The sequence below is a fragment of a genome, unplaced genomic scaffold, assembly GCF_019419815.1.
Source record: "Pyrus x bretschneideri cultivar Hongxiangsu unplaced genomic scaffold, Pyrus_bretschneideri_v1 Contig81, whole genome shotgun sequence".
NCBI classification, from domain to species: Eukaryota; Viridiplantae; Streptophyta; class Magnoliopsida; order Rosales; family Rosaceae; genus Pyrus; species Pyrus x bretschneideri.
Window position 1 is genome coordinate 1076164 of NW_025999822.1, and position 27506 is coordinate 1103669.

A 27506-nucleotide genomic window follows, 5' to 3' on the forward strand; every position below is an offset into this window, starting at 1 on the left:
GTTGTCTCCTTTGATGCAACCCTTCTTGAGTTGTTTGATACATGTTGCGTTATCTTCATAGATCGTGTAGGGACGTCAGCGACAAAAAGAAGATCGCAAATGCTTCGAATATGATCCATAACTGCTCTCAGCCAGAAGCATTCTCGAGTAGCTTCATACAAGGAGAGTATTTTAGCACGTTCGAAGAAATGGCAACTAAGGTCTATTTGGTTGATCTCCAAGATATTGGGGGTGCCTCTAACGCTAAAGACATAACTCGTTTGAGAGCGCGCTTTGTGTAAGTCGAATAAGTACCAATGTATGCATAACCAACAAGGCGGGAATCGACTCGAGAACCAAAAGGGGTTGTGGCACCTCTCGAGGATTCGTAGGAATAGAACATGCATAGATTCGTCATACCCTTATGGTAGTGGAAGATGTCTTTAATATCAATCCAGTGTCTGCGTGTTGGTGCATTATTGTATCTTGCCAAAAGATTAACAACGAAGAAGATGTCAGATTTACTGCATTCAGCTAAGTACAATAAAGCGCATATCGCAATTAGATAAGGAACTTCGGGTTCCAAAATCTCTTCTTCACCCTCCTTCAAATAGAAAGGATCTCATTTTACATCTAGCGATAAAATGACCATAGGAGTACTCAAAGACTTAGCTTTATCCTTATTAAAACAGCACAACACCTTATAGGTGTAGTTCAATTGATGTACTATGTTTCCATCCGAACAATGCTCTGATTTCATCATAACAATGTTCTATCTCGAGACCGAGACAGTAATAAGTTTTCCCAACATCTTTCGTCTTAAATTCCGACTTCAAGTGTGAGACAGTTTTCTCAAGATCTTCTGGAGTTCCAATGAGACTCATGTCGTCGACATAAATTGCAACAATCGCAAAACTGGCACGAAATGGCATAGATCGTTGTTCACATATCCTTGACTTATCAAATACTCACTCAGACGGTTATACCATATCTGTTCGAATTACTTCAATTCGTATAATAAACACTTCAGCCGAATAGAAATCGTGTTTTGTAGCTATAACTATTTGAACCAATCAATGTAAGTCATTCAGGAATTTTCTTCTTTTAGATTTCCATATCAAGATCTCCATAGAGATACGCGGTTCCCACATCCATAAGATGCATATCCAGTTTTGAACAGAAACTACCAAACTGATAAGGTAACGAAAAGTAATCACATCCATAATGGGTGAATAAGTTTCGTTTAGTCAATCCCAGGGTGTTGAGAAAAGCCTTGTACAACAAGACGAGCTTTGTAACGCACAATTTTATTCTTCTCATTACGTTTCCGAACGAAAACCCACTTGTAGCCAACGAGATTCACATATGGAGGAGTAGGAGCTACATGCTCAAACACCTTACGTTTAACAAGAGAATCGAGTTCGACTTGGATTGCTTGTTTCCAATTTGACCAATCAATTTTTACGTCGACATTCATCAACGAAACGAAATTCAATGTCATCGCTTAACATAATCTCAATAGCTACTATATATGCTAATGCATCGTCGATTATCAGGTCATTTCTATACCAAACATCATCTAAGCTAGCATAGTAGACTGAAATCTCGTGATTCTCAGAAGAAAGATTCATCTTTTATAAGACGCTTCCTTAATGAATGATAAAGGAGAATCATAACCAACATAAGGGCGACACAATCGGCATATAGACCGCACAACTAAAAATACGTAGATGAGATATGTCAAGTTCGTATTTGGTAACCAATTGAAGGGTGTTATATGGTAAGGCTGCAACGAGCCTCAGGCGGACCAACATAGTTGCGTGCCATATTGCATGGCCCGAAGAAGCGATCGGGAGCTTGGTACATCTGACCAATGATCAAACAATTATTTGATAGTGCTTAATAAATGCCTCTACCAGGCTGTTTTGGGTCTGAACATTTGCTACACAAAATTACTCCTTTGACCATAGCTGTTTGGGGCCTGTTAGGCAGCATTCTGACTCATTCTGTTTGGCTTAACTGCTTGTTTTCTTTCTCCCCTTTCATCAATGGTAGCATTTCATTTCCCCTCTCAACCTAATTAAGGTTTATCATGTTGATTGGGACTTCAAGAAATGGATCTATGTCAATCATCATATTGGCTTAGGGTTTCTTCCGCAATAGTTTTCCCTTGATTACAAGGTCTTGGATCTAATCTCTAAATCGCACATAATTAGCAATGGAGTGGTTGAAGGTGTAATGGAACTTGCAATACTTTTTCCCTCTAAGTTCTTTAGTTTTAGGCATATTCTTGGTGTTGTCGAGCAAGATTACCTGAGCCCTCATTAGTTCTTCATAGATGTCTGCAGCCTTAGTTAAATCCTCCTCAACTCAGCCAATTCATTCTTAAGTTGTTGTTTAGCGTGTTATTGTGTGGGGTATAAGAAGTTTCCCACTTCGAGCTACGATTGTTGTTGAGAAAGCTTCATTCTATATATCTGACTGTCTCCATCTAGCTTTTCCTCCCTCATTAGCCATTGGTGGTGGCCTATAAGGAAGAGGCTTGCCCCTAGTTATGGATAAGCCATTTCCATTTGGTTCTCCTACCGAGTTGGACGCGCTAATCTTCATTCCTTCCTACCCAACCTGCCTCTTAACTTCTGGAGGTGGTAGTAGAGGATCGGGCAAGACTGCTTCCTGAAATTCTTCCTTTTCTTACCGACTAGTTTCAGCCTTTTCCTTTATTTTCCCTATGTCCTTCTTTTCCTCAAGTAACAGGAATAAAAGAATTACTGGTTCCTCTTCCATGATTATTTCCCTGGTATAGCCATCATAAAGTGTGGAGTACTCTAACTCCAACTTTCTTTGTAGAGTTCCTGTTAAGGAACATAGCATGATAACCTCTCCTCTGGTTCCTCTTCCACCTGAACGTTCGATCCTTCCTTTGCCTTGGCATACAATATCACAAAAAAAAGGTGCAATCGAGCATGCCAAAACTATGTCCGGGTTGGATATGTCCCTCCTACAGCTCCCCGGGGCTTTTGCATGTTGGGCAATGTTTGTTGCTTGGAATGTTGCAATATAAGTTTGCTGTTAGTTTGAAAGGTGCCTTTGCAGGCCTTTATTAGGCATTGAGGATCACAATCAAAACTAACATGAATCTGAGCGTGTCAATGTTAACTTTGTATAAAAGGCTATTGTTTAGTTATGAACTAAGTTGATTATTTGCGCCAAAAGTTATTTAGACTTCTTAATTATCATTGGATTGTCACATATGGGTTAAGCTAAATAAAGTTATTTTTCTTGCCTCGTAAATAAGGACTTTTACTCATAATATTGTATGGTCCAAAATGAAGGGGGTCCAGAACCCTTCCAACCATTCCTTTGATTACAATTATCACATAAAGAGGTAAAGTTAATAAGTTCCGCCAAATTGATCACATATGAGACTTTGAATGAAAGATAGTTGAAAGTGATTTAAAAAGACAATGAAATATACATTAAACAACATATTTACTTTATGTAAGTACAAACAAAAAGGGGTTCGGGCAAGATATTAACCTTGTTGGGCATGGTTCAACTACTTGCAACCACTTCTCTTTGTGTTTATAGGGGTTTGTGGACTCTGGAAAATGAAATGTAAATAAGGCTTCCTAAAGAGTTTCGATACTACAATACTAGGGGAAGGTAGCAAAGCTTATAAAATTGACAAAAGATGGCTTTCTATGGGGGATATATGACTAAAAAGGGCATGGTTTGGTCAAAATGCAGCTTTTTGGTTTCTTGCTTGTTTGAGAGCAAAGTTTAGATGTCTTTTGATTGATTGGTTAAGTGTCATTTTCTTTGGTGCCCCTTGCTACTTTTATAGATGTTTTAGCCCGATTGTCCAAACTTTGCTTTTTGCTGATGTCATGTGGAGGATGGTGAGTCACCACTTATTTACTCATCCATGCCATTGAAATTTTTTTTTTTTTTTGCTGGGGTGAGCTGCCCTCTATCGTCCATCACTTCTAACATAGACATATGGTGTATGCCTTGCTTAAATGATTTTTAAATTCTTCCTGGGCCTTTGACATTGTTTGAGCTCAATCTCTCTCTTGCTTTTGTGTTCTTGGACTTTTATCCCCACTAAGCCCAATAATAATTATCAACACAAACATAACCTCTTATCTATATTGCTTCAATTTCTGCATGGCGGTTGACGACTTTGATCATGCTTCCTACACACTGGCGAGAGAGAGTTGGAGAAGCAGGGTTATGGTTTTTGGTTGAGAGAAAACATGAATCAGAGAAGAAGCAGTGGATTGAGAATGGTGGGGGAGAGAGTTTCACTGCGAAAGAGAGAGAGAGAGGAGTTTGAGATAGGTAACCGCAGTAATGTTGTTGCAAAGAGAGATAAAAGGTAGGAACTGGGAAGTGTCTATGGAATGGGATTCCACGTGTCGAAGAATGTGCTGCAAGTGACAACATGACAAACGGGGCAAGATTTAAAATAATAAAAGATAAGTAACGGCAAAATTGGAAGCAAACTGTTCAATGAACGGTGTTTTAGGCTATTTTGAGTTTTGTTTTTTTTTTTTTTTTTTTTTTTTTTTCGCCCAAAGGCAATTTTCAGTTTTAGTATACATATAAATACAAATTTCTGTATTTTAATGCCCTTTCGAATTCTGGGTTTATTCCGACTACCCATCCGAATTCATATATATCTTGCTTGAGAACCTCCCAAAAGCTGGGTAACCCGTCAGGCCCACACTGAATTGTGTTGCTCGGAGCCGTCAGATCGGTAGACTCAAAACGATCTAACGGCTATTATTCCATTCTGTAAACGCATGTACTGGAAAATTGGTGCTGTTGCTCGAGAACGCCCAGAAGAGTTATCCATCTGTTATCACACAAAAACGAGCCATAGCAAAGGTTTCTCGGTCTCTCTCACTCGCAGAGAGCCATGATCCGCCGGACTTTTAGATCCGCTCCCGTGATCGGAGGCCGCGTTCAGGGATGCGTTGCCATGTTCCGCCGCGCAATCGGCGGAGGAGCAGAAGCCCACGCGAAAGCCAAGTCAGAATGGGCCCAGGGGCAGAACAGAGGAACTCGTAATCGTAAGTTTTTTTCTTTTTTTAGGGTTTATTACGCACTTATAGGGCTTGTTTTAGGGAGTTTATGTAAATAAATTGTAAAGTGCTACATTTATTTATTTAGGGGTGGTTAATTCTGTATAATTTTCAAGTTACTTTTTGGTCGCTGCTAAACGGACAAGCTTTGATTTCATGCCAATTTAGCTCTGCATCTGTCATATATATATATATATATATATATATATATATATATATCCATTTTTGCAATCTTAGATTAGCACTTAATTGAATTGAACTGAATTGAATTATATGTAGAAACATAAAAAAAAAATAAATAAATAAAATTCAGAAGTTGATGTCGTTTGTATTTGCAGCGTTCGATGAGATCAATAATAAAGTAAGTTACTTTAATGTTGTATGATTTACTTGGGTCCGTATGATCTAGACATTATGTAATTCGCATTTTAGTTGATGATTATATTATCATTTATAGCGTGTATGAGTGTAGCAATAAAATTTTAGATGTTCCTATTACACGGGCCTTGAGATGCTCCTTAGTATGATTTAGACATTATGTAATTTGCGTTTTATTTGTATTTGACTCTAAGATGGAATTGCAAAATTCAAACAGATCACAAGGCAATAGAACCAAAAATTCATGGAGATTTAACCAAAAACCCAAAGAGTCGTGGTGAAGTGATTCGTATGGGACGTGCCAGTCTTGTGGATGATCCTGTTTGCGGTGCGGCCCAAGGTATGCTTTTCATTTTACCCTTTGTCTTTACTTTCAACGCCTGTGCATGGCTTCTATTTGGTTAGCAGTTTAATTGAGCCTGTAGTTTGGTAAATAAAATATCCATCCGCGTACTGTCCTTGAAGTTCAATTCCGTTGCTACCAGATAAAATGTACCCCCACCCTAGAGTATGTATTTCAGTTGTAACTCTATGGGGTTTGTTGTCGTAACAGAGATTGAACTATTATTAAATGATTGATAACTTTGTTGTAAAATCCTCTCCCGCTCCCCCAGCAACCAGTGGCGGATCCAGGTTTTTAAACTCGGGGGGTCCTATTAATAAAGGTCAAAAAAATTATAGACAAAAATAACATTGAAAATATGGTCCTTTTGTCTTGAGCTTGAACTACCTGACAAATAAATGGTCCTATTGGCTGTGGCTTGAAATTTTTTTCCATATTTCTTATTTCTAAACTACATATTTAACAAAAAACACAAAACATATACCAATTAACCAATAAACAAAAATTCCATATTTCTTATTTCTAAACTACACATTTAACAAAAAATACAAAACATATACCAATTACCCAATAAACAAAAATTCCATATTTCTTATTTCTAAACTACACATTTAACAAAAAATACAAAACATATACCAATTACCCAATAAACAAAAATTCCATCTAAATTCTAATGATCAAATGAGTATAAACATAAAACATATCAACAATCATATCAATAATAGACTAAAAATCTTCATCAATATCTAATATAATTTAATTGAGATTAGATTAGAATACCAAAAAACTTACTTGAATTGGGAACCAAATAGTGGTGGCCTAGAGATTTGGGGAGGTATGATATTAGAGTAATAAAATTATAATACAGGATTGGGTGTGGGATTTAGAATTTTAGGGTTTTGAAATCTGAGGAGTTAGGGATTGGAAATTGGATGAACATGTTAAAGATGGGCATTGGGGGAAGCAGAAAAGCGGGAAACGAGGGAAGGGTGGGACAGTGGGGAATGATGTGGGTTGGGGGTGGGATTTAAATAATGGACAAACACTTTGGGTGGGATTTAAAAAACAATTTAAAACAATTGGCCAAAACACTATCGTTTTTGGGCCAATTATTTTCTTTCTTCTCCGGTCATCTTCTCCAACAAGAAGATGTCGTACCTGCAACCTGCACTGCAAGAGACGTCCCCGGAAATTTTCTAGCAGCGATTTAGGGTCGCCGAAGGGTCCTGGGACCTCCCAGGTCCCTCTGTGGATCCGTCACTGCCAGCAACAACCCTAGAGTATGTATTTCAGTTGTAAACATATGGGTATTATGTCGTTACAGAGATTAAACTATTATTAAATTGTTGAATTCGGTTTTATTTCTTGTAGATATTTGTTGTTGGTTGAGTATGTCTAGTCTACATAGGCTACCCATTAACATTGCGATGACAATGAGTTGGCTGAGAGTTTGTGTACTTGGTTCAATAGTGTGACTATTTTTGTTGCTTATGAATGTCAATTTCCGAGTGTGATAATTATTTCATGAGATTTTGTAAACACCTCCGTCTACAATTTCTACCCCATATATATTGAGTTTTTTTTCTGTCAGCAAAATCTCCATTTCGTCTTTGCTTTTTGTTACCATGCAAGATTTTATTTTCTCAGCAAACTTTCTGCTTGTGGTACTATTTTAAAATTGAAAATATGCGCTTTAAAATTTCATAGCGGAAATTCATTGTTTGTAATTTTCTTTCTTAGTTTTGGTAGACTGTCTTTACAGTTGTGTTGCCGCTAAACAGTTTTTTAGTGGAATATATTAAGCAGGTGGCATGGCTATGCTAAGCTTACTTATTTAAGCTTAAGAAAGCAAACGGTCCTTTAAATTAAATTTGTGAAATGAATGACTTATGTTACTCTACGATCAGCTGGTGTGTGTACCTTAATATCATGTTGTTCTGCCTTATCTTGTGTGTTGGGAATATGGGCCTTGATCTGATTTTTATTCTTTTTGTTTTTGGTTGTTAATAATGGCAGGAAAGAAGGACTTCGAAGCAGAATTAGCAGCGGAAAAACTTAAATGTGGTCCTTGTGGAATTTGCGGAAAGGAGAAAGACCACTGGATTGATGATTGCCCTTACAAAGAATGTATCCCAAACCCTCTGGAGGTAACTGTTCTTGATGGTAGGTATGGAATAAGGTGCAAGTATTGTGGTCGGCCTGGTGGGCATCCTGGTCGCCGGGGCTGGACTGGACGTGCTACTCTCAAGTTTTGTGGCCATTGTTTGGCATCGGGTGAGCACTGGACTGCAGATTGCCCGTGCATTGGGCCCGATGAAGTTGCGAAATGGAGAAAAGACATTAAAGAGGATGAACGTTATTGTTTGATGCAGGAACCCGAGAAAGAATTTCTGGACTTAGAACCATATTTTAGGGCCGTGCAAAGGAAGGATGAGGAAAATGAATATGATGCTTGAGGAAAGGAATGAGGGACATGGAGCCTGGGGAACTTGAGGAATCATAAACCGATGCTGCCGCTGCTATAGAAATTTGGAGGGCGCGACGCTTTCCTTTTTCAGGCTTTTAATTATTATGACTTAAATTAACGTTGAACACATGTAAGTGTCGTGTTAAATTACTGGTCTTGTTTGAAGTGCCATTACGTTTCTGTTAAGTATGAATGATATATGGGAGTCCATTTTACTGTCTATGAGGTTGGTTGGTTGTGGGAGAGCCCCAAAAGATACTGATATCGTTTTACCCTCTCCAAACCTCTCAAGGGGTGTTTGTTTTCCTTCACTAAACTTCACTGGACTGGGCTAATGGTTTGTCCAATAAGTGATAATGTGCAACAAAATTATATATTCGCCAAAGAAGTAATGATAACTACGTGATTTAGGATATTTATGGGCTGGAAATTCATCATCATACCAAGTGCGAAGCCATCTTGATCAAAAGTTTTTGAAAGCGGTAGTATGCAAAAACCAAACCACAAATATTGGAAATTTATAGTCTATACTGGTGAAAATTAATAACATTTCCAATTGTATCCCAATTATTTTTCTTCTTGTTTCTCACTAACCAACCAGAGGGTTTCAAGCTAGAATTTTAGACTACTAAACAAAAACGCAATGTTGGTTGAATGTGTGAATTAGGAGAAGACCTAAATGCTAAAAAAGAAAAAAGAAAAAGGAAACAAAAGATCAAACCAAAATCAAGGGTCTCTACGTAAGGCAAAACCTTTGGCTTTCTATTGCATATTAAATACCTCTACTTCTTTTGCTACTGTTTAAGTTGAACATCATGTCTTTTGTCTCGCAAAGCCACACTTTTTTTATTTTCTGCTGAGAAAATTTTTAGGGTGAACCTGCTAATGCATGATGATGGATTAGCCGACTCCTTAGCAGATATCCTTGCATAGAGGAGAGACTCTGGGTTACCCCTGACTTCTAGCAATGTATATCATTTCTTACAGTGAAAGATTCCAAAGCCTTTCAGTGTTTGTTCATCAATGAATTTCTAAATTCATCTAAATGGACAACAAATAGACAATCTATTCTGTAATCATGTGATTTTAATGAGTACTTACCTTAACATTAAGTATTCGTATATTCACAAATATCAAACATGAGCTTAATTTCAACACAAATGCATAATTTCATATTGAGATATACTTCCCCACACCTCCCAGTGTAAATGATAAATATAAGAATTTTAAACTATTAAACAAAATTGCAATGTTGGTTGATTGTGTGAGTTACGAGAGACTTAAATACAAAAAAAGAAAAAGGAAACAAAAGATTCAACCAAAGTCAATAATAAGATTTCTATTCTGGCCGAACATGGGTTTCTACATAAGCATATTTGATGATTTGAAAGTTAAAGCAAAACCCTTTGGCTTTCTATGCAATATTAGATACGTCTACTTCTTTTGCTCATCAGGCATCCAATATTTATCCCACCATGTTATAAACTGGATCACGCTTATATGAAGGATTGTTAGAAAGAAAGATATCCCAAATTCTTGGGTTTTGGATGCAAGACTATCAATTAAAACCACAAAACGCACTTGGGTAGATCAACCAATTAAAGAAATGGTTGACATTCTTGTTCTTTTTAGTTAATTGGAATTATACGTACTACAGAAACAAGAATATACAATTAGATATCATCAAAGATAAAACACTTGAAAGAAATTTACAAGTATAAAAAAGAGATATTACTAGATCAAGCGGCTGTGAATTTATTTTTTTAGCCAAGAGTGACTTCGCGACCGCGACCAGTCATAGTAATGACTTGCACTAATAGAGTCAGCTGTGCGGTGATTCCCATGTACATGCTGCACAAACTTTTCCATATCTGCTACAACTCCTTTCTCTTTTTGGAGTTCACTCCATCTAGATAAGTGACAATGTGCAATAGAATTATATATTCGCCAAAGAAGTAATGATAACCGCGTGATTTAGGATATTTATGGGCTGGAAATTCATCATCATACCGAGTGCAAAGCCATCTTGATCAAAAGTTTTTGAAAGCGGTAGTATGCAAAAACCAAACCACAAATATTGGAAATTTATAGTCTATACTGGTGAAAATTAATAACATTTCCAATTGTATCCCAATTATTTTTCTTCTTGCTTCTCACTAACCAACCAGAGGGTTTCAAGCTAGAATTTTAGACTATTAAACAAAAACGCAATGTTTGTTGAATGTGTGAATTAGGAGAAGACCTAAATGCTAAAAAAGAAAAAAGAAAAAGGAAACAAAAGATCAAACCAAAATCAAGGGTCTCTACGTAAGGCAAAACCTTTGGCTTTCTATTGCATATTAAATACCTCTACTTCTTTTGCTACTGTTTAGGTTGAATATCATGTCTTTTGTCTCCCCGTCCCCCAATAACAACCGTAGAGTATGTATTTCAGTTGTAAAATCCTCTCCCCCTCCCCCAATAACAAACGTGTAAGCAGCTGCAATCTCTACAGCTTTCAACTTTGGAGAACTTCCTGCAACTCTAAGTGTTCAGTATGTTGGATTTAATAGTCTTAGGTGCAGAGATGGGGAGGACAAACTTATACATGGATCTAAGGACGGCTGAGTGAGGGTTTTATTTGAATTCAACGGTTGAGATTAAATCTCAACCAAATCCGATGGCTGTTACAATTCCAAATATATATTTAAAATTAAATAATATATTTTTTTCAGTTCGGTTTGGGATTACCAAACGAAAGAAAATGTGAGACCGATTCCGGTACCGAAATTTCGGGATCGGTTTGGGATTGGGTATTGAAATTTTCAGGATTTTCAGTTTGGGATTTTTTCGGTCCGGTTTGGAATTTTCGGTATTTTTTTCCACCCTAGAAACATGATTTGTGTTAATTTTACATATATAAAATAAATGGGTAAACGGTTACCCATTTATAACAGCGGTTGATACCCATAACCACCCATTTAATTTTCACGGGTAAATGATTATACCCATAACCGTTTATTTATCTGAACGGTTACCCATAACCATAGCCGTGAAGTTTAAATGGGCGGGTAACCGCGGTTACCCATAACCACGGGTATTTTGCCCATCCCTAATTGTATCCCAATTATTTTTCTTCTTGTTTCTCACTAACCAACCAGAGGGTTTCAAGCTAGAATTTTAGACTATTAAACAAAAATGCAATGTTGGTTGAATGTGTGAATTAGGAGAAGACCTAAATGCTAAACAAGAAAAAAGAAAAAGGAAACAAAAGATCAAACCAAAATCAAGGGTCTCTACGTAAGGCAAAAACTTTGGCTTTCTATTGCATATTAAATACCTCTACTTCTTTTGCTACTGTTTAGGTTGAACATCATGTCTTTTGTCTCGCAAAGCCACACCTTTTTTATTTTCTGCCTAGAAAATTTCTAGAGTGAACCTGCTAATGCATGATGATGGGACGGTGAAAATCAACTTTAGAGGATATTTTGCCCTCCTTGACCCACAAATTCCTTGAATCCAAGAATCAACCAACTCCTCAGCAGATATCCTTGCATATAGGAAAGACTCTGGGTTACCCCTGACTTCTAGCAATGTATCATTTCTTACAGTGAAAGATTCCAAAGCCTTTCAGTGTTTGTTCATCAATTAATTTCTAAATTCATCTAAACGAACAACAAACAGAATCAGGTGGTTTAATGAGTACTTACCTTAACATTAAGTATTCGTATGTTCACAAATATCAAACATGAGCTTAATTTCAACCCAAATGCATAATTTCATATTGAGATATAATCTAAAATTAACAGCTCTCGGAGCCCTAATACGATCATCCCGCTTTATCACTACAGTAATTTTGTACTCAGTACAACCATGAGCAATTGCACACACATTAATGTTTTGCCTGCATTTAGTAAAACATATTAGATCCCTTCGTATTGTAAATAATGGAATATGAGAAACACGCAGAATCAAACTCTACAGTAGCCCGTATTGTAAACCAGTGTACAAAACATGAAATGTTAAATAAAATAAAATAATACAACTTGTTGCCAAAATTAATAAAATGATAATAATCCCTAACCTTTGCTAGTGCATTGAAAAGAGTTGCACTATCTCTTGGTGTACATGCAATTTTTTGGCCAACTGCTGCCAAAATACTACAGTTTGGAATGACTTGAACCTGTGAGGGAAGAGGTGCCAGAAATTCGTATTAAAAAATGAACGCAAAGACACATTCAAACATATGTTAAATAAAATAAAAAATAGCGCGCAGTAAAAATTTCAATGTGGGAATCGGTTAAGAATGAAATAAACTAATCATTATTCACATGGAATAAAACATATCTGAATATAAACCAACACATTCTTTCACATTAAAATTCATGTCACCATTTTCAATTCTTCTTATAATTTTTTAACTGATCTACAAAATATGGGTCCAATAAGGTTTTTCACAAGTAAACGATAAACTAATTGTCAGTGTCAGTACATTATCCTTGATCTGCTTAATTTACATATCGAGCAACCTGGTCAAGAACATAGTCAAATAAAAAGCAAGCACCTGATAAAGACACCCAGCATTCAAAATCTCACGAAATCTAGACTACAGTAACCCAGAAACAGCATTTACTTTCTTCAGCATACCATGAACACAAATTCAGAGGATGACATAACCTGAGATAAGATAATAACATTAGCCCCAACATCCTTTACTGTCATGCTTCGATCCCGATATACGTTCAGGATCACGTGACGACACCAAATACCCGTATCTCTAACATACCCCGCCTCCGGGATATGGACAAAGCACAACTCAAGATCCAACTGTGTAATAATTTTTCGTATACTTTATGGCTGCATCTAACCTCCTCGTTAGAACGCACATCATAATAACATTAGCCCCAACATCCTTTACTGTCACACCCCAATCTCGACATACGTCCAGGATCACGTGACGACACCAAATACCCGTATCTCTAACATATCCCGCCTCCGGGATATGAGCAAAGCACAACTCGAGATCCAACTGTGTAATAATTTTTCGTATACTTTATGGCTGCATCTAACCTCCTCGTTAGAACGCACGCACGCACGCGATCCAACTGTGTAATAATTTTTTGCATACTTTATAGCTGCATCTAACCTCTTCGTTAAAACGCATGAATGCACGCACGGCACGCACGGCACGCACGCAAATGCAAGCCGTAATCAAACCAATAAACATCCAACAAAAGCCATAATTCAGTTCTCATCCAAGTGATCCAATGATGTACGCATTCAACAAGAGTAATCAACCATGAGATAAATAATATAACATTTCATGATGTTAAATATAATCAATCTCCATAAAGGTATATCGTATTTCCCCTACCTAGATTCCTAAGCATTGTTCTTAGTTACTAACACAAGGATCTACCATCATGGCCAAATTATGTTTCACAAATGTAAGATATTACTAAATGCATGACATGAATTTTAATCCTAGTTAAAGTACTTCGGATTACTAATGTAACAGTATCCGACTTCAAAATATCCTATATATTTCAACACCTATATAATATGCATTGTTTCTGACTTTAGAGAAATGCTTTGATCGATAAAGTTGGAACTACACAACCATAGATACAAAATAATTTGGAAAAAAAAAAAACAGATATTAATGACAACTATCACCAGTATGGAAATATATGTATAAAATAGATTGTGAATTGCAGTGGATATAGGTATACTTGTTACAAGAAAAGTGAATATGTGTAGGAGAAATTATAAATGCTTCAGTGCATAAATATATTGGCATATAATTGTATAAGAAAATGGTTCTTTTGGAACCCAATACATAACCTTATCTAGTGGTTTAAGCACAAACTCAATATAGATAAGTAAATTAGAATTAAAATTGTGAGAAGAATGACTATTGCTAAAGCAACAGCCTCATCTCCACAAAAGCTGCAGAAAAACAGTCTTAGGGCTGGTTTGGTATTGCTGTGCTTTGAAAAAAAACTGATTCTGCTGTGCTGTGAGAATAAGCGGCTGTGAAATAAAGCAGCAGAGTGTTTGGTAAACTTTTTTGTAAAAGTGCTTTTGAAAAAAAAAAAACAGTATTATAGTGTTTGGTAAACTTTTATGTAAAACAGATGTGAAAAAAAGCCGATTTTTCAAAGCTGGGTTTTGCAGCTTCTTGTTTTTGGCTTTTTTTCACCCAAAACTGTGAAAAAAAAGCTGAAGCTGAATGTTTACCAAACACAAAAACAGCTCCCAACTTTTTTTGATACTAGCTTTTTTCAGAATTACCTCAGTACCAAACCAGGTCTTAGTCAACCAAGATTAAGCCCAATTTTGAACACCCATAACTATACCAAATGATGCAAACTTACATGAGATTCGAAGCTTGTTTTGAGTACATTAAAAGCATATAAGATTTGTAGGAAACAGGGTTCTGAGTTGAAAGTTATGCAAAATACAGAATAGAGCCCCGAAATTGGAAATCCAGTATTTAATGCTGTCTGACAGTTTCGTGACTCAAATTTGTACATGGTTTTGACATATCAAAACTCAACAGAATTTCGACATCATTCCTTATTATAATGGGAAAAAGTGCACAACCAAACCAAAAGTACAACTTGACAATAAATTCATAGTTTAGAATAGTTTTAAATGGCAGCAATACATTATGTTACAGCACCATTAAATTAAATACAATCACAAACACTTCTAGCAAAATTAACAAAGCACAATTTCCATAAACATAATTTTAAGTATGTTTCACAAAATTAAACATTACAAATCCATGTTACAAACTATAATCTCTAGATGGCAGAAAGTCCTTCATGTTTGTCAAGTTGGATTTGGTTGATGGCATGATAAAAACGAACTTTCCTCCAACATTTAGCATCTCTATACCATCAGAGCTATAAGCAAACAAAAGATCTTTGTCTCGAATTTTCTGCAATCTTCATAACAGAATCAATAGACTTTAATTCAAGAAAGATATTTAATTGAAGATAGTAGCCACCATTCAAAGAAGTCGTTGGACGTCCAAAATTATCAGCGGTTTAATATAACATTTCTTATTAGTGGTTTTATAACACTGTTTCTTATTTAATTTAACACTATTTCCAATTCATATTATTACTTTTTCAAATTTGTCAACTTACTGTATTTATATGTAATTTTTTTTCTTTTCAGTATAGGATATTGTTAACAAGGTGAACAATTTGAAAAGAAAAGTGATTGTTGCAAGTGCAGGAAATGTGTATTATTAGAAGTTGAGAGTTTTTAAATACTAAAGGCAATGGTTATCTTATGGAGGTACTCAATAGAGGAATCCATTATGTAAAACAGTCAGAGTGTGATGCAAGTATAGCCTATATGGTAATGGGATTAGTCTTATGTTTCATCTTTGTTATTCAATTTTGTATGATCTAGTTAACATAGACTGATTTGATGTGCTATAACTTCTCCTTGATGTTATGAAATTTGTGTTTTTGTAGAACCCCTACCTCGATACCTACAACTATCAGAGGGCCGCTTACAACCTCATCTCTCTTGTCTCAATCAAAGGATCTCACTAATATGTTTTTACTTGTTTTTCGTGCAAATTAAACTGAGTATCATTTACAAATTTATTTGTTATATATTACCATTTTTAAATTGTTCATAGAAAGTTAAAAACTGATTTGGAAATCGATAAAATGTAAATTTCTTCAATGTTGTATGATTTAGTTAACATAGACTGATTTGATGTGTTTTCACTTATCTTTGATGCCATGAACTTTGAGTTTTTGTTAAGTATTTGCATAATTGGTTCAATAGTTTGCTTATTTTCTCTATTGCTTATGTCCGATATTATCTTTTACAGAAAATTACAAAGAAACGACCATAATTGTAATAAAGCTTGATAACGGTGATATTCTTATTGTGTCTGATTCTAGGAGGACTGATGTGATGAATTGAATACTTATATAGGTAAGGCTCTACTTTAACACTCTTTCTAATTTAATATAACATTCCTTATTAGTGGTTTTGTAACAATATTTCTTAATTAATTTAACACTGTTCCCAATTCATATTATTAAATTTTCAAATTAGTCAACTTGCTATATTTATATGTTTTTTTTTCTTTTCAGTATGGGATATTGTTAACAAGGTGGACAAGTGTCTGGAGAATTTTTGAGTGTTTAGCAAGAGTGAAAAACTTAGCTTTTTAAAGAAAATGAGGTAGAATATATAAGGCATGGCCGGCTCCTTTGGAAGAGAAGGTGACCGGCCTCTTGTGTGTGTTTTTGGGTGTAATTGGTAGTTTAATTGGCCATTAATAGATTAATTAGGTAATAAATCCATTAATTAGCCAATTAACATAATTTAAAATGAATGTTTTGGGGTTACCTTGTGGAGAAGATTTGATGAGGATGGATGAAATAGGTTTTGAATTGTTACCTATTTTGGGCACTTTTGACTGGTTGAGGGATGATTGCCCGCTGCTCGAGCGTAGGAATCCCAATATACCTCAAGGGTATTTTTGTCTTTTGCTGCTTGCTTCGTCTTCTCGTTGCTTTTAGTAAGAAAAAAAATTAATTTTCTTGTCTCCATTATTTTTTGGAACCCTCGAGGCTTGAAATTATGTTCGATGGGGGTCGAGGATGTGAAAAAATTGATGGGAGGAGGCACAACACTGTGGTCGTGGGTGGAGAGATGTGGCATGGTGCTCGGCTTGGGCCGAGGGTTGGTGCAGTTGGCGCAGAGGCAAGAGGGACTGGGCTAGGCTGTTAGGCTTAGCGTGGTTGCTGGGTTCCTACGGCTTGGGCCGTTATTTTTTGTTTTTTTTTCTTTTAAATTGGGTCGTGTGGCCTGTTTGTGCTGAAAGGGGAGAGAGTGACCAGGAGCTTGAGTCGTGAGGCCTATTTGTGTCGAGCCCTTTTTTTGAAGTGCAGGAGAGATAGGTTGTTGTAGACATGTAGTCAAGCCAAGTTGTAAATTACTTCTGAATTCCTCATTAAAAAACGAATGAAGCGAACAGATAACATAAATATAAAAGACTGCATAAAAACTGGATAGTCCTCGGCTTAAGAGGTTGTGCCCGTTGAGCTGCTTGAGTTTTCGGGTTTTGATATAATAAGAGGTCACACATTGTACTTCTTCAGGTTGTAAGCGTTCCATTGCTTCTCGATCTCTTTGTCGTTCATGGTGGCGAGGGTGTAATTAACCTTGCCACCTACTCTGCTGATCTTGTACGGACATTCCTAAAGGAGATCTATATTTTTGGAGCCTTATTTGCGGGCAGTGATGAAGGCATTTCTTAAGACTAGATCTCTGGGTTGGAATTGCCGGATCCTGGCCCTTTTATTATAACTGGAGATGAGCTGTTGCTGGTAGGCTGCGATGTGGATGATGGTCTGTTCGCTATTCTCCTTTACCAAATCTAAGTTAATGGCAATCTCCTTACTTTTATGCATAATGCTTGGCAGCAGAGTGCTGATGTTTGGCATGATGATGTTGGGAGGAATGATTGCTTTCGAACCAAATTCCAAAGAGAAAGGAGTTTCACCAGTTGCTTGTCTTTTGGTGGTGCGATATGCTCATAGGCATCTGGGGAGTTCATCTAGCCATTTTCCCTTCTTATCCATGAGGGATTTCTTGAGGCAGTCGAGGATCATCTTGTTAGATGTTTCGGCCTGCCCATTGCCTTCAGGATATCTCGGCGTGGAAATGTGTTGCTTGATGCCATACTTTTGGAAGAACTTAGCCAAATCTTTGCCCATAAATTGCGAGCCAAATCTTTGCCTATAAATTACGGGCCGTTGTCAGTGATGATGGACTGAGGGATGCCCAATCGGCAAATGATGTTCCTCCATATGAAGCGCTTTATGTCTGTCTGAATCGTGGTCGTCATGGGCTCTACTTCTACCCATTTGGTGAAGTAGTCAATTGCCACGACCATCATGCCTCTACCCCTAGTAGCAGGCGGTATAGGTCCTACCAGGTTGATTGTTCACTACATGAACGGTCAAGAACTTGTCTACTGATGTAGCTCGTTGGCAGGCAGTGCTGGTACCGGCTTGTAGCATTGGCAGCGGTCACACTTTTATGCTAACTCCTTAGCATCTTTGTGCATGGTAGGCTAGTAGTAGCATGCATTAAGAACCTTCTGTGCTAAGAATTGACGTCCAGAGTGATTTCTACAAACACCTTCGTGGATTGAGCTTAGAACTATCAAGTCATCGGGAGGCGCTAGGCAGTGAAAATGTGGTATAGTGCAGGATTTTCGAATGAGAATACCATTTCACATGTAGTAGCGTGCTGCCTTGATTTGGAGTTTCCTAGACTCCAATCTTTCTAGGGGAAATATGCCGTTGACCAGGTAGTCTATAATAGAACTTTGCCAGTTGGGAGTTCTACTAACCTATGACACTTCGGATGCCGACTCCATCTCTATGTTTGGCTTGTCAAGATATTCCATAGGAATAGAGCGTTGGAGTTGGTGGTCGAGGGTGAAGCCTAGGCCAGCTAGCGCATCTGCATGGGCGTTATCTGCCCGTGAAACTTGAGTGAGAGCGTAAGTTTGAAACGCCTCAAGTTGTTTGCGTATTCTCTAGATATTGCGCCATCCTTGGATGTTTTGCCATGTAATCCCTAGTAGTCTTGCTGGTGATCGAAATGAATTACAAGCTTCTTCACCGCTAAGTCTTTTGCCAATCGAATGCCTACCAGTAGGGCCTCATGCTCTGCTTTATTGTTGGATGCTTTGGCCATTGACATGCAAATGCTAGAAATCTCTGTTAGGAGGAACAGGCATGGCTAAGGTGTGCTTGGCTACTTTTAGGGCGTTACGAGGCTGCTCTGTTGCGTCGTCTAAGCTAGGCGTGAATTCCGCTATAATTGTAATAAAGCTTGATAACGGTGATATTCTTATCGTGTTTGATTCTAGGAGGACTGATGTGATGAATTGAATACTTATATAGGTAAGGCTCTACTTTAACACTCTTTCTAATTTAATATAACATTCCTTATTAGTGGTTTTGTAACAATATTTCTTAATTAATTTAACACTGTTCCCAATTCATATTATTAAATTTTCAAATCTGTCAACTTGCTGTATTTATATGTTTTTTTTTTCTTTTCAGTATGGGATATTGTTAACAAGATAGACAAGTGTCTGGAGAACTTTTGAGTGTTTAGCAAGAGTGAAAAACTTAGCTTTTTAGAGAAAATGAGGTAGAATATATAAGGCATGGCCGGCTCCTTTGGAAGAGAAGGTGACCGGCCTCTTGTGTGTTTTTGGGTGTAATTGGTAGTTTAATTGGCCATTAATAGATTAATTAGGTAATAAATCCATTAATTAGCCAATTAACATAATTTAAAAGGAATGTTATGGGGTTACCTTGTGGAGAAGATTTGATGAGGATGAATGAAATAGGTTTTGAATTGTTACCTATTTTGGGTACTTTTGACTGGTTGAGGGATGATTGCCCGCTGCTCGAGCGTAGGAATCCCAATATACCTCAAGGGTATTTTTGTCTTTTGCTGCTTGCTTCGTCTTCTCGTTGCTTTTAGTAAGAAAAAAATTAATTTTCTTGTCTCCATTATTTTTTGGAACCCTCGAGGCTTGAAATTATGTTCGATGGGGGTCGAGGATGTGAAAACATTGATGGGAGGAGGCACAACACTGTGGCCGTGGGTGGAGAGATGTGGCATGGTGCTCGGCTTGGGCCGAGGGTTGGTGCAGTTGGCGCAGAGGCAAGAGGGACTGGGCTAGGCTGTTGGGCCTAGCGTGGCTGCTGGGTTTCTGCGGCTTGGGCCGTTATTTTTTGTTTTTTTTCTTTTAAATTGGGTTGTGTGGCCTGTTTGTGCTGAAAGAGGAGAGAGTGACCAGGAGCTTGAGTCGTGAGGCCTATTTGTGTCGAGCCCTTTTTTTTTTGTTTTAAATTTTTGAACAAGCCTTTAATGAATCCCTCTTGTGTCTTTGTAGATTTTTTTTTCTTGTCAAGCATGTGTTCCTCAAGCCATAAGAACGATGATGATGTGCCGTCGTTGTATCGTCAAGGTTGGCTACTTCAAGGCTGCTGACTTCAAGATTAGCTCCGATGACCTGTTTAGAGACTTCCTTGAGGCATATTGGCACGCCATTTCGTCGAGAGTGCGTGTGAAACGTGTTAAAGATGGTAGCAGCTGTGAGCCATGTGATGGGGCTCGGAGAGCCACCAAGTTCCACCCCCACTATTTTGTGTTGGGGTATACTTTTCCTATGCTGCGTTTCTTCCAAGAAGTGATATACTCCATGAGATGTGCCTCCGCCCAATGTTCTCCTAACGTGGTCTGTATGATGGTTGGATTCCACAATCTAAGCCAATTCTTTGACTTAGATCTAACTGTTAACAAATTTTGGTACTTCTTTAACATAGGTCACATTGATGAAATTTGGGCAGCTGGGATCTCGTCATAGGCTTTTTGATAACTCGAGCAAGGGAGATCATGACTGGGCCAAGAAGACTTTGGAGATAAGTGGAGAATGGAGTTTGATTCTTCCCCCGAGCTGTGTGTACCAATGGTCTTCATATCCGATAAGTAGGCTGCTTAATCTTCTCGGCTGCTTTGTCTTAGTGCTAAGCTGTTCTTCAATTTTCTGATTGTCTTCCGCTGCTTTTATAGATTCAGAATTTGGCTCCACTCCTAAGACTTCTCCAAACATGAAGAAAGTGCATGTTGCTCTAGGTATCCCCTCCGAGTACCGTGAATTGCGATGGCTGTTTAGTCTTCTTCGTAGGGAAAAAGGTGGGCTGCCCCCGAGAGAGGAGATAAAACAAATCAAGGTTAAGGCATTGACTCGTCCTATCACTATGGTGGAGCTTGCTACAAATGAAGGAAGGAAAAGGAGGCCTTGTTTCACCGGCTGCTCCTAAGCTTGTGATTAACTTGACTTCCTCTAAGAGTGAGAAAGAGGATGCTGCTAGATCTATATTGGTGGCGCTTGCCGTTCTGAAGCTGCTAGCTTGATTGCTGAAAGGATTAGCTAGCATAGAAGTTTCTCCGTGTCTTCAGTGCTGAAGTTTGTACCAAAGAATTTATCTGGGGCAAAATCTAATTCACCTTTGGAGAGGCTTGCTGCTATGAAAAGTGACAAGGTGCCTCCGCCTGCTAAAGTGGGACTCGTCTGTTGCGAAGAAGGAAACTGTTCGCGCAGGCAGTCATGAAAAATCCACCAAGTTTGTTTCTAGGGAAGCTGCTGAGATTTATGCGCTCTTGAAGCCAGACCTGCTCGAGGACATGGATGTGTGTGCCAAGTTTGTTGATGGCGTCAAAGGAGTTTTTGCCCCAAGTTCATTTGCAAAGCATACGACCGAGTATAGGAGGACTGCTTTGCTGGCCGTGATGCAGAAAACGCCAATTTGGTAGCCTGAGTCTATGTTTCTTGATCAAGTGGATACCAAGGTTGCTAAGAGGTGGCAAGAACTGTGGCAACCGAAGCTTACTCCTCGGTCGAGAAAGTCAAGAAATTAGAATCTGAACTTGCTACTTTGAAGGGGTCTAATATCTCTACCCTTACTTTTCTGCAGCTTGAGACCACTCACTAAGAGATCGTGGATTTTAAGACTAGGCTTGACACGATCCAAATAAAGTACGAAAGTGCAGAGAAGAAGATCGAGTGTTACATACCTCATATTCAAGATCTTGAACATGCCATCTCTGAATTCTGCTCCATTGCTTATGCAAAGGATGAAGAATTGATCACTGATTACAACCAAGTGATCCACTTCAAGAAGGTTGTTAATAGGCTTAAGCCTTAAGTGTTGGAACTCTAAGGTGTTTTGAAGATCAACAACAATTTGAAGAAGGAAGTGGAGGAGCCTGCAACAGGTTCGTGTCTGCCTACTCAAGGAGAATAAGCAGTTGAAGGGTAAGAAGGTTGGGTTCGAGGCTTCTTTTACTAAGAGTCAAGCCGATTTCTACAAGCTGGGTTATGTAGATCATCTCTTTCGGTGGCCATCTGACTTTGAGCTTTATGGTAAAGACTTCGAGACTTTCTTTATTTCTTCGGAAGACTTGCTTGCCTTTACTTTTGATTCTTCTATTGGTGAAGTAGTCGGAGCCCAGGCCGGGGCAGCTGAGGGTGAAGTGCCGGATGATGCTGCTGCTGAAGGCATCACGACTGCTGAAGGTATAGCGATTGAGTAGTCGTAGGATGTCCAAGCTACTAAAGAGTAGTCTTCTAGGTAGCTTTTAGGATTTTCTCTGTTTTTTCTTGTTGCTTTTGCTTGAACTCCTTCGGTTTTTGCTAGTTGTTTATCAATTTTGCTAGAAAATTTAATAAACTTGTTTCCTTCATTTTTTTTTCCATCTTTACTTCTTTTGTTCATGCCCTAACCTTTAGACTTTATAGACCAGTGGCAGGTGTGCTGCTTTTCTATAAGCAGACAGGCCTGCGTAGCTTACGCAGCCATAGGCGTTGGTGTAGAACCTTTTCAAAGTTGTTAGCATTGGGTTGGCAACCAGATGTCTTACTTACAAAAGCAGACAAATCCGCATAACCACTAGGTTGTTAACCTAGACTTTCTCTAATTCCGTAGGTTACGTAGCAAGTACCATAACACTTTAGGATTTGGTGTACATTATTCCGCGCTTGGTAGTGGTGAAGCTTATCGACTACATAGCATGTCGGCAATGGATAAAGCTTCGTATATGCACGCTAACTTGTTTAACCTTTCACAAGAATATGCAGTTGTATAAGTCTAGTGCGGCTTTACTGCTTGAATGGCAAGCCATAGGCAGTCTTTCGAAAATCGTAGGCTACCTTAGTGCACTCGGTAACAGCCTTAGGTTTCCAGGGCAGTTGTCTATAAGGCATACTGTGTAATGTGCCTTCTCTACCTCTAAGGCCCGGTTCCCCACGGATTAGGTCAAGGGACCCAAAATCCTTCAGTTAGCTAAGCCTTGAGAAAGACCATTGTGGCTACTTCTAGGAATCCTATTGCAAGCTTTCGTGCATCTAGTTATACTAGGGTAGCCAAGCTAATCCACGTTTGGATATTCGGAGTGTAGAGTTTATCCTTCCACTTTGGAAAGCAGACCCATGTGGGTGTCGGGGAATTAGTTTACCCTCTCGCACTAGAGAGCATGGTTGGTCCCTCCGGGGAGGGGTTCAATTCCTGCAACGAGTCCCTAAAAAGATCAGATCTTTTTTTGAAGTGCAGGAGAGATAAGTTGTTGTAGACATGTAGTCAAGCCAAGTTGTAAATTACTTCTGAATTCCTCATTAAAAAAATGAATGAAGCGAACAGATAACATAAATATAAAAGACTGCATAAAAACTAGATAGTCCTCGGCTTGAGAGATTGTGCCCGTTGAGCTGCTTGAGTTTTCGGGTTTTGATATAATGAGAGGTCACACATGGTACTTCTTCTGGTTGTAGGCGTTCCATTGCTTCTCGATCTCTTTGTCGTTCATGGTGGCGAGGGTGTAATTAACCTTGCCACCTACTCTGCTGATCTTGTACAGACCTTCCTAGATGAGATCTATATTTTTGAAGCCTTATTTACGGGCAGTGATGAAGGCATTTCTTAAGACTAGATCTCTGGGTTGGAACTGCCGGATCCTGGCCCTTTTATTGTAACTGGAGATGAGCTGCTGCTGGTAGGCTGCGATGTGGATGATGGTCTGTTCGCTCTTCTCCTCTACCAAATCTAAGCTAATGGCAATCTCCTTACTTTTCTGCATAATGCTTGGCAGCAGAGTGCTTGATTTTTGGCATGATGATGTTGGGAGGAATGATTGCTTTCGAACCAAATGCCAAAGAGAAAGGAGTTTCACCAGTTGCTTGTCTTTTGGTGGTGCGATATGCTCATAGGCATCTGGGGAGTTCATCTAGCCATTTTCCCTTCTTGTCCATGAGGGATTTCTTGAGGCAATCGAGGATCATCTTGTTGGATGTTTCGGCCTGCCCATTGCCTTCAAGATATCTCGGCGTGGAAATATACTGCTTGATGCCATACTTTTGGAAGAACTTAGCCAAATCTTTGCCCATAAATTGCGAGCCAAATCTTTGCCTATAAATTACGGGCCGTTGTCAGTGATGATGGACTGAGGGATGCCAAATCGGCAAATGATGTTCCTCTATATGAAGCGCTTTATGTCCGTCTGAATTGTGGTCGTCATGGGCTCTACTTCTACCCATTTGGTGAAGTAGTCAATTGCCACGACCATCATGCCTCTACCCCTAGTAGCAGGCGGTATAGGTCCTACCAGGTCGATTGTTCACTACATGAACGGTCAAGAACTCGTCTGCTGGTGTAGCTCGTTGGCAGGCAGTGCTGGTACCGGCTTATAGCGTTGGCAGCGGTCACACTTTTATGCTAACTCCTTAGCATCTTTGTGCATGGTAGGCTAGTAGTAGCATGCATTAAAAACCTTCTGTGCTAAGAATCGACGTCCAGAGTGATTTCTACAAACACCTTCGTGGATTGAGCTTAGAACTATCAAGTCATCAGGAGGCGCTAGGCAGTGAAAATGTGGTCCAGTGCAAGATTTTCGGATGAGAATACCATTTCACATGTAGTAGCGTGCTGCCTTGATTTGGAGTTTCCTAGACTCCAATCTTCTAGGGGAAATATGTCGTTGACCAGGTAGTCTATAATAGAACTTTGCCAGTTGGGAGTTCTACTAACCTATGACACTTCGAATGTCGACTTCATCTCTATGTTTGGCTTGTCAAGATATTCCATAGGAATAGAGCGTTTGAGTTGGTGGTCGAGGATGAAGCCTAGGCCAACTAGCGCATCTGCATGGGCGTATCTGCCCGTGAAACTTGAGTGAGAGCGTAAGTTTGAAACGCCTCAAGCTGTTTGCGTATTCTCTAGATATTGCGCCATCCTTTGATGTTTTGCCATGTAATCCCTAGTAGTCTTGCTGGTGATTGGAATGAATTACAAGCTTCTTCACCGCTAAGTCTTTTGCTAATCAAATGCCTACCAGTAGGGCCTCATGCTCTGCTTTATTGTTGGATGCTTTGGCCATCGACATGCAAATGCCAGAAATCTCTGTTAGGAGGAACATGCATGGCTAAGGTGTGCTTGGCTGCTTTTAGGGCGTTACGAGGCTGCTCTGTTGCATCGTCTCGGCTAGGTGTGAATTCCTGCTATAAAGTCTGCCAAGGCTTGGGCCTTTATCGCCGTGTGGGGTTGGAAAACTAAGCCACATTGACCAAGTTTCAATGCCCACTTCATCACTCGTTGAGAAGCGTCTGGACCATGTAGGATTGATTGTAAAGGATACTGAGTCATGACGATGATTGTATGAGCTTGAAAGTATGGTTTGAGCTTCCGAGCCACAACAACTAGCGCCAAAATTAATTTTTCGATCTTGGATATCTAGTTTCTGCATCGAGAAGGGCTTTAGAAGTGTAGAATACTAGTAATTGGGCCCCCAACTCTTTTAGTATGAGGGCAGAGCCCACTGCTACTTTGGAGACTGCCTGATAAATGTATTAATCTTCCGTTACCTCCAGCTTGGATAGTAAGGGAGGTGATGTGAAATACTTCTTCAGGTTTTGGAAGGCCTTTTCGCACTCTTCATCGCATTTGTTTCGTTGTGCCCTTTTGATAGCCTTGAAAAAAGCTTGCATCGATTGGTGGATCACGAGAGAAAACGGTTAAGGGTAGCTGCTCGTCCAGTCAAGCTTTGTATCTCCTTCAAGGTAGTTAGAAAGTTCATCTCTAGGATCGCTCGGATTTGCTTGGGATGTGGCTTCAATTCCACGTTGGGTTACTAAGTACCCTAAGAATCGGCCTGAAGATACTCTTAACGTGCATTTGGTAGGGTTGAGCTTCATCTTGTACTTTCTGAGGATGTTGAAAGTTTTCGCCAAGTTGCAGATGTGGTTTGACCGCTGCTTTCCCTTTACCATGATGTTGTCGACATAAACCTCTATGGTTACCCCATTTTGCTTTCTGAATATCATGTTTACTAACCTTTGGTAAGTGGTTCCTGCATTCTTGAAGCTAAAGGGCATGGCCTTATAGCAGTAAATGCCTCGCTCGATCACAAACGCAGTTTTCTCCTTGTCAGGCTCGTACATGGCTATTTGGTTGTAGCTTAAGTATGCGTCCAAGAAGCTGAGCAGCTGGTTCCCAAAAGTTGAATGTACTAATAGATCAATCCGAGAGACAAGATAAGGATCTTTTGGGCATACTTTGTTGAGGTCCGTGTAGTCTACGGAAAACCTCCATTTGCCATTCTCTTTCTTTATGACTAGCACGATGTTAGCAAGCCATGTTGAGTGTGCTACCTCTTCTATAAATCCGGCCTCCAATAACTTGTCAATTTCTTCCTCGATGTTCGTTACTCGCTCAGGTACGAAATGTCTTCTCTTTTGGATTACTGGTTTGGAAGCGGGGTCGACGTGCAGCATATGGCAGACTACCTCAGTGTTGATGCCGGGTATATCGGATGGTGACCATGCGAAGACGTCTTGGTTTTCTCTAAGGAAAGCCGTGAGTTCTTATTTCTCAGTTGGGTTTAGACGTAAGCTGATTGTATCCGTTTTTCCGACTGTTAGGGATCAAGAATGATGTCTTCGGCATCCACTTTAGGTTTTCATCCTATCTCGTCTGCTTGGGCTCCATCTTCTCGATCCGCCTACTGTAATTGCTATTTAGTAGCCTCTTCGTCCCTTTAGACTTCGGTAACCTTCACGGGGTTAAAGGTCTTCTTCTTTGACTCCAACATTTGCACAGTGCATCGTCGGGATACTGCCTGGTCAGACTTGATATCTCCGACTCCTTTTCCCAAGATGCGGAATCTGATTTTTTTATACTTGACGGAAGTGACGGTATCCAACTTGATCAACCAAGGTCTCCCAAGAATCCCATTGTAGGGAAATGGGTCACTTACGATTGTGAACTTCTATTTTGAGACAACTGGCGGTGTTTTCTTGCCAAGTGTGATGTGGCCGATGGCAGTTGAGGTGTGTCCATTAAATCCGGTAAGTACCTCTGCTCGGTGTATGATTGTGCTTTCCAGGCCTGTCTTCTGAATCACTGAGAGTTGAAGTAGGTTGACTGCACTTCCGTTGTCAACCATCATTCTATCGACTATGGCATGGGCTAGTTGGACTGATATTACTAGTACAGTCGTTATGTGGGAAATTGACGCATTATGCATCCTGCTCAGTGAAGCCAACAATAGGTCCAGTTTAGGTGTCAACTGCTTGGACTTGTGAGACTAGTAGAGCCTGCTGGATCTTCCTCTTCTTAAAGTTGCTGGTGGCCCTCAAATGCTC

At 39.1% G+C, this 27506-nt stretch overlaps 2 protein-coding genes across 3 annotated transcripts in view; one reads left to right on the forward strand and one right to left on the reverse strand.

Annotated features, from left to right (window-relative positions):
* Positions 1-4409: 4409 nt before the first annotated feature.
* LOC103956544 lies at positions 4410-8246 on the forward strand. Its single transcript, XM_048575894.1, has 3 exons — positions 4410-5057; positions 5665-5787; positions 7807-8246. The coding sequence occupies exons 1-3, from the start codon at positions 4904-4906 to the stop codon at positions 8244-8246; spliced, it is 717 nt and encodes a 238-aa protein (XP_048431851.1). The 5' UTR covers positions 4410-4903.
* Positions 8247-12348: 4102 nt separating this feature from the next.
* Positions 12349-27506, reverse strand: part of LOC103956549 (bifunctional aspartokinase/homoserine dehydrogenase 1, chloroplastic-like) — a 41321-nt gene continuing 26163 nt past the window's right edge. The window contains exon 11 of one of the 2 annotated variants that reach the window (XR_007255182.1): positions 12349-12419. The gene's annotated coding sequence lies outside the window, so the exon portion shown is untranslated. The remainder of the gene's footprint in view (positions 12420-27506) is intronic. The other variant, XR_007255183.1, reaches the window with a different exon arrangement.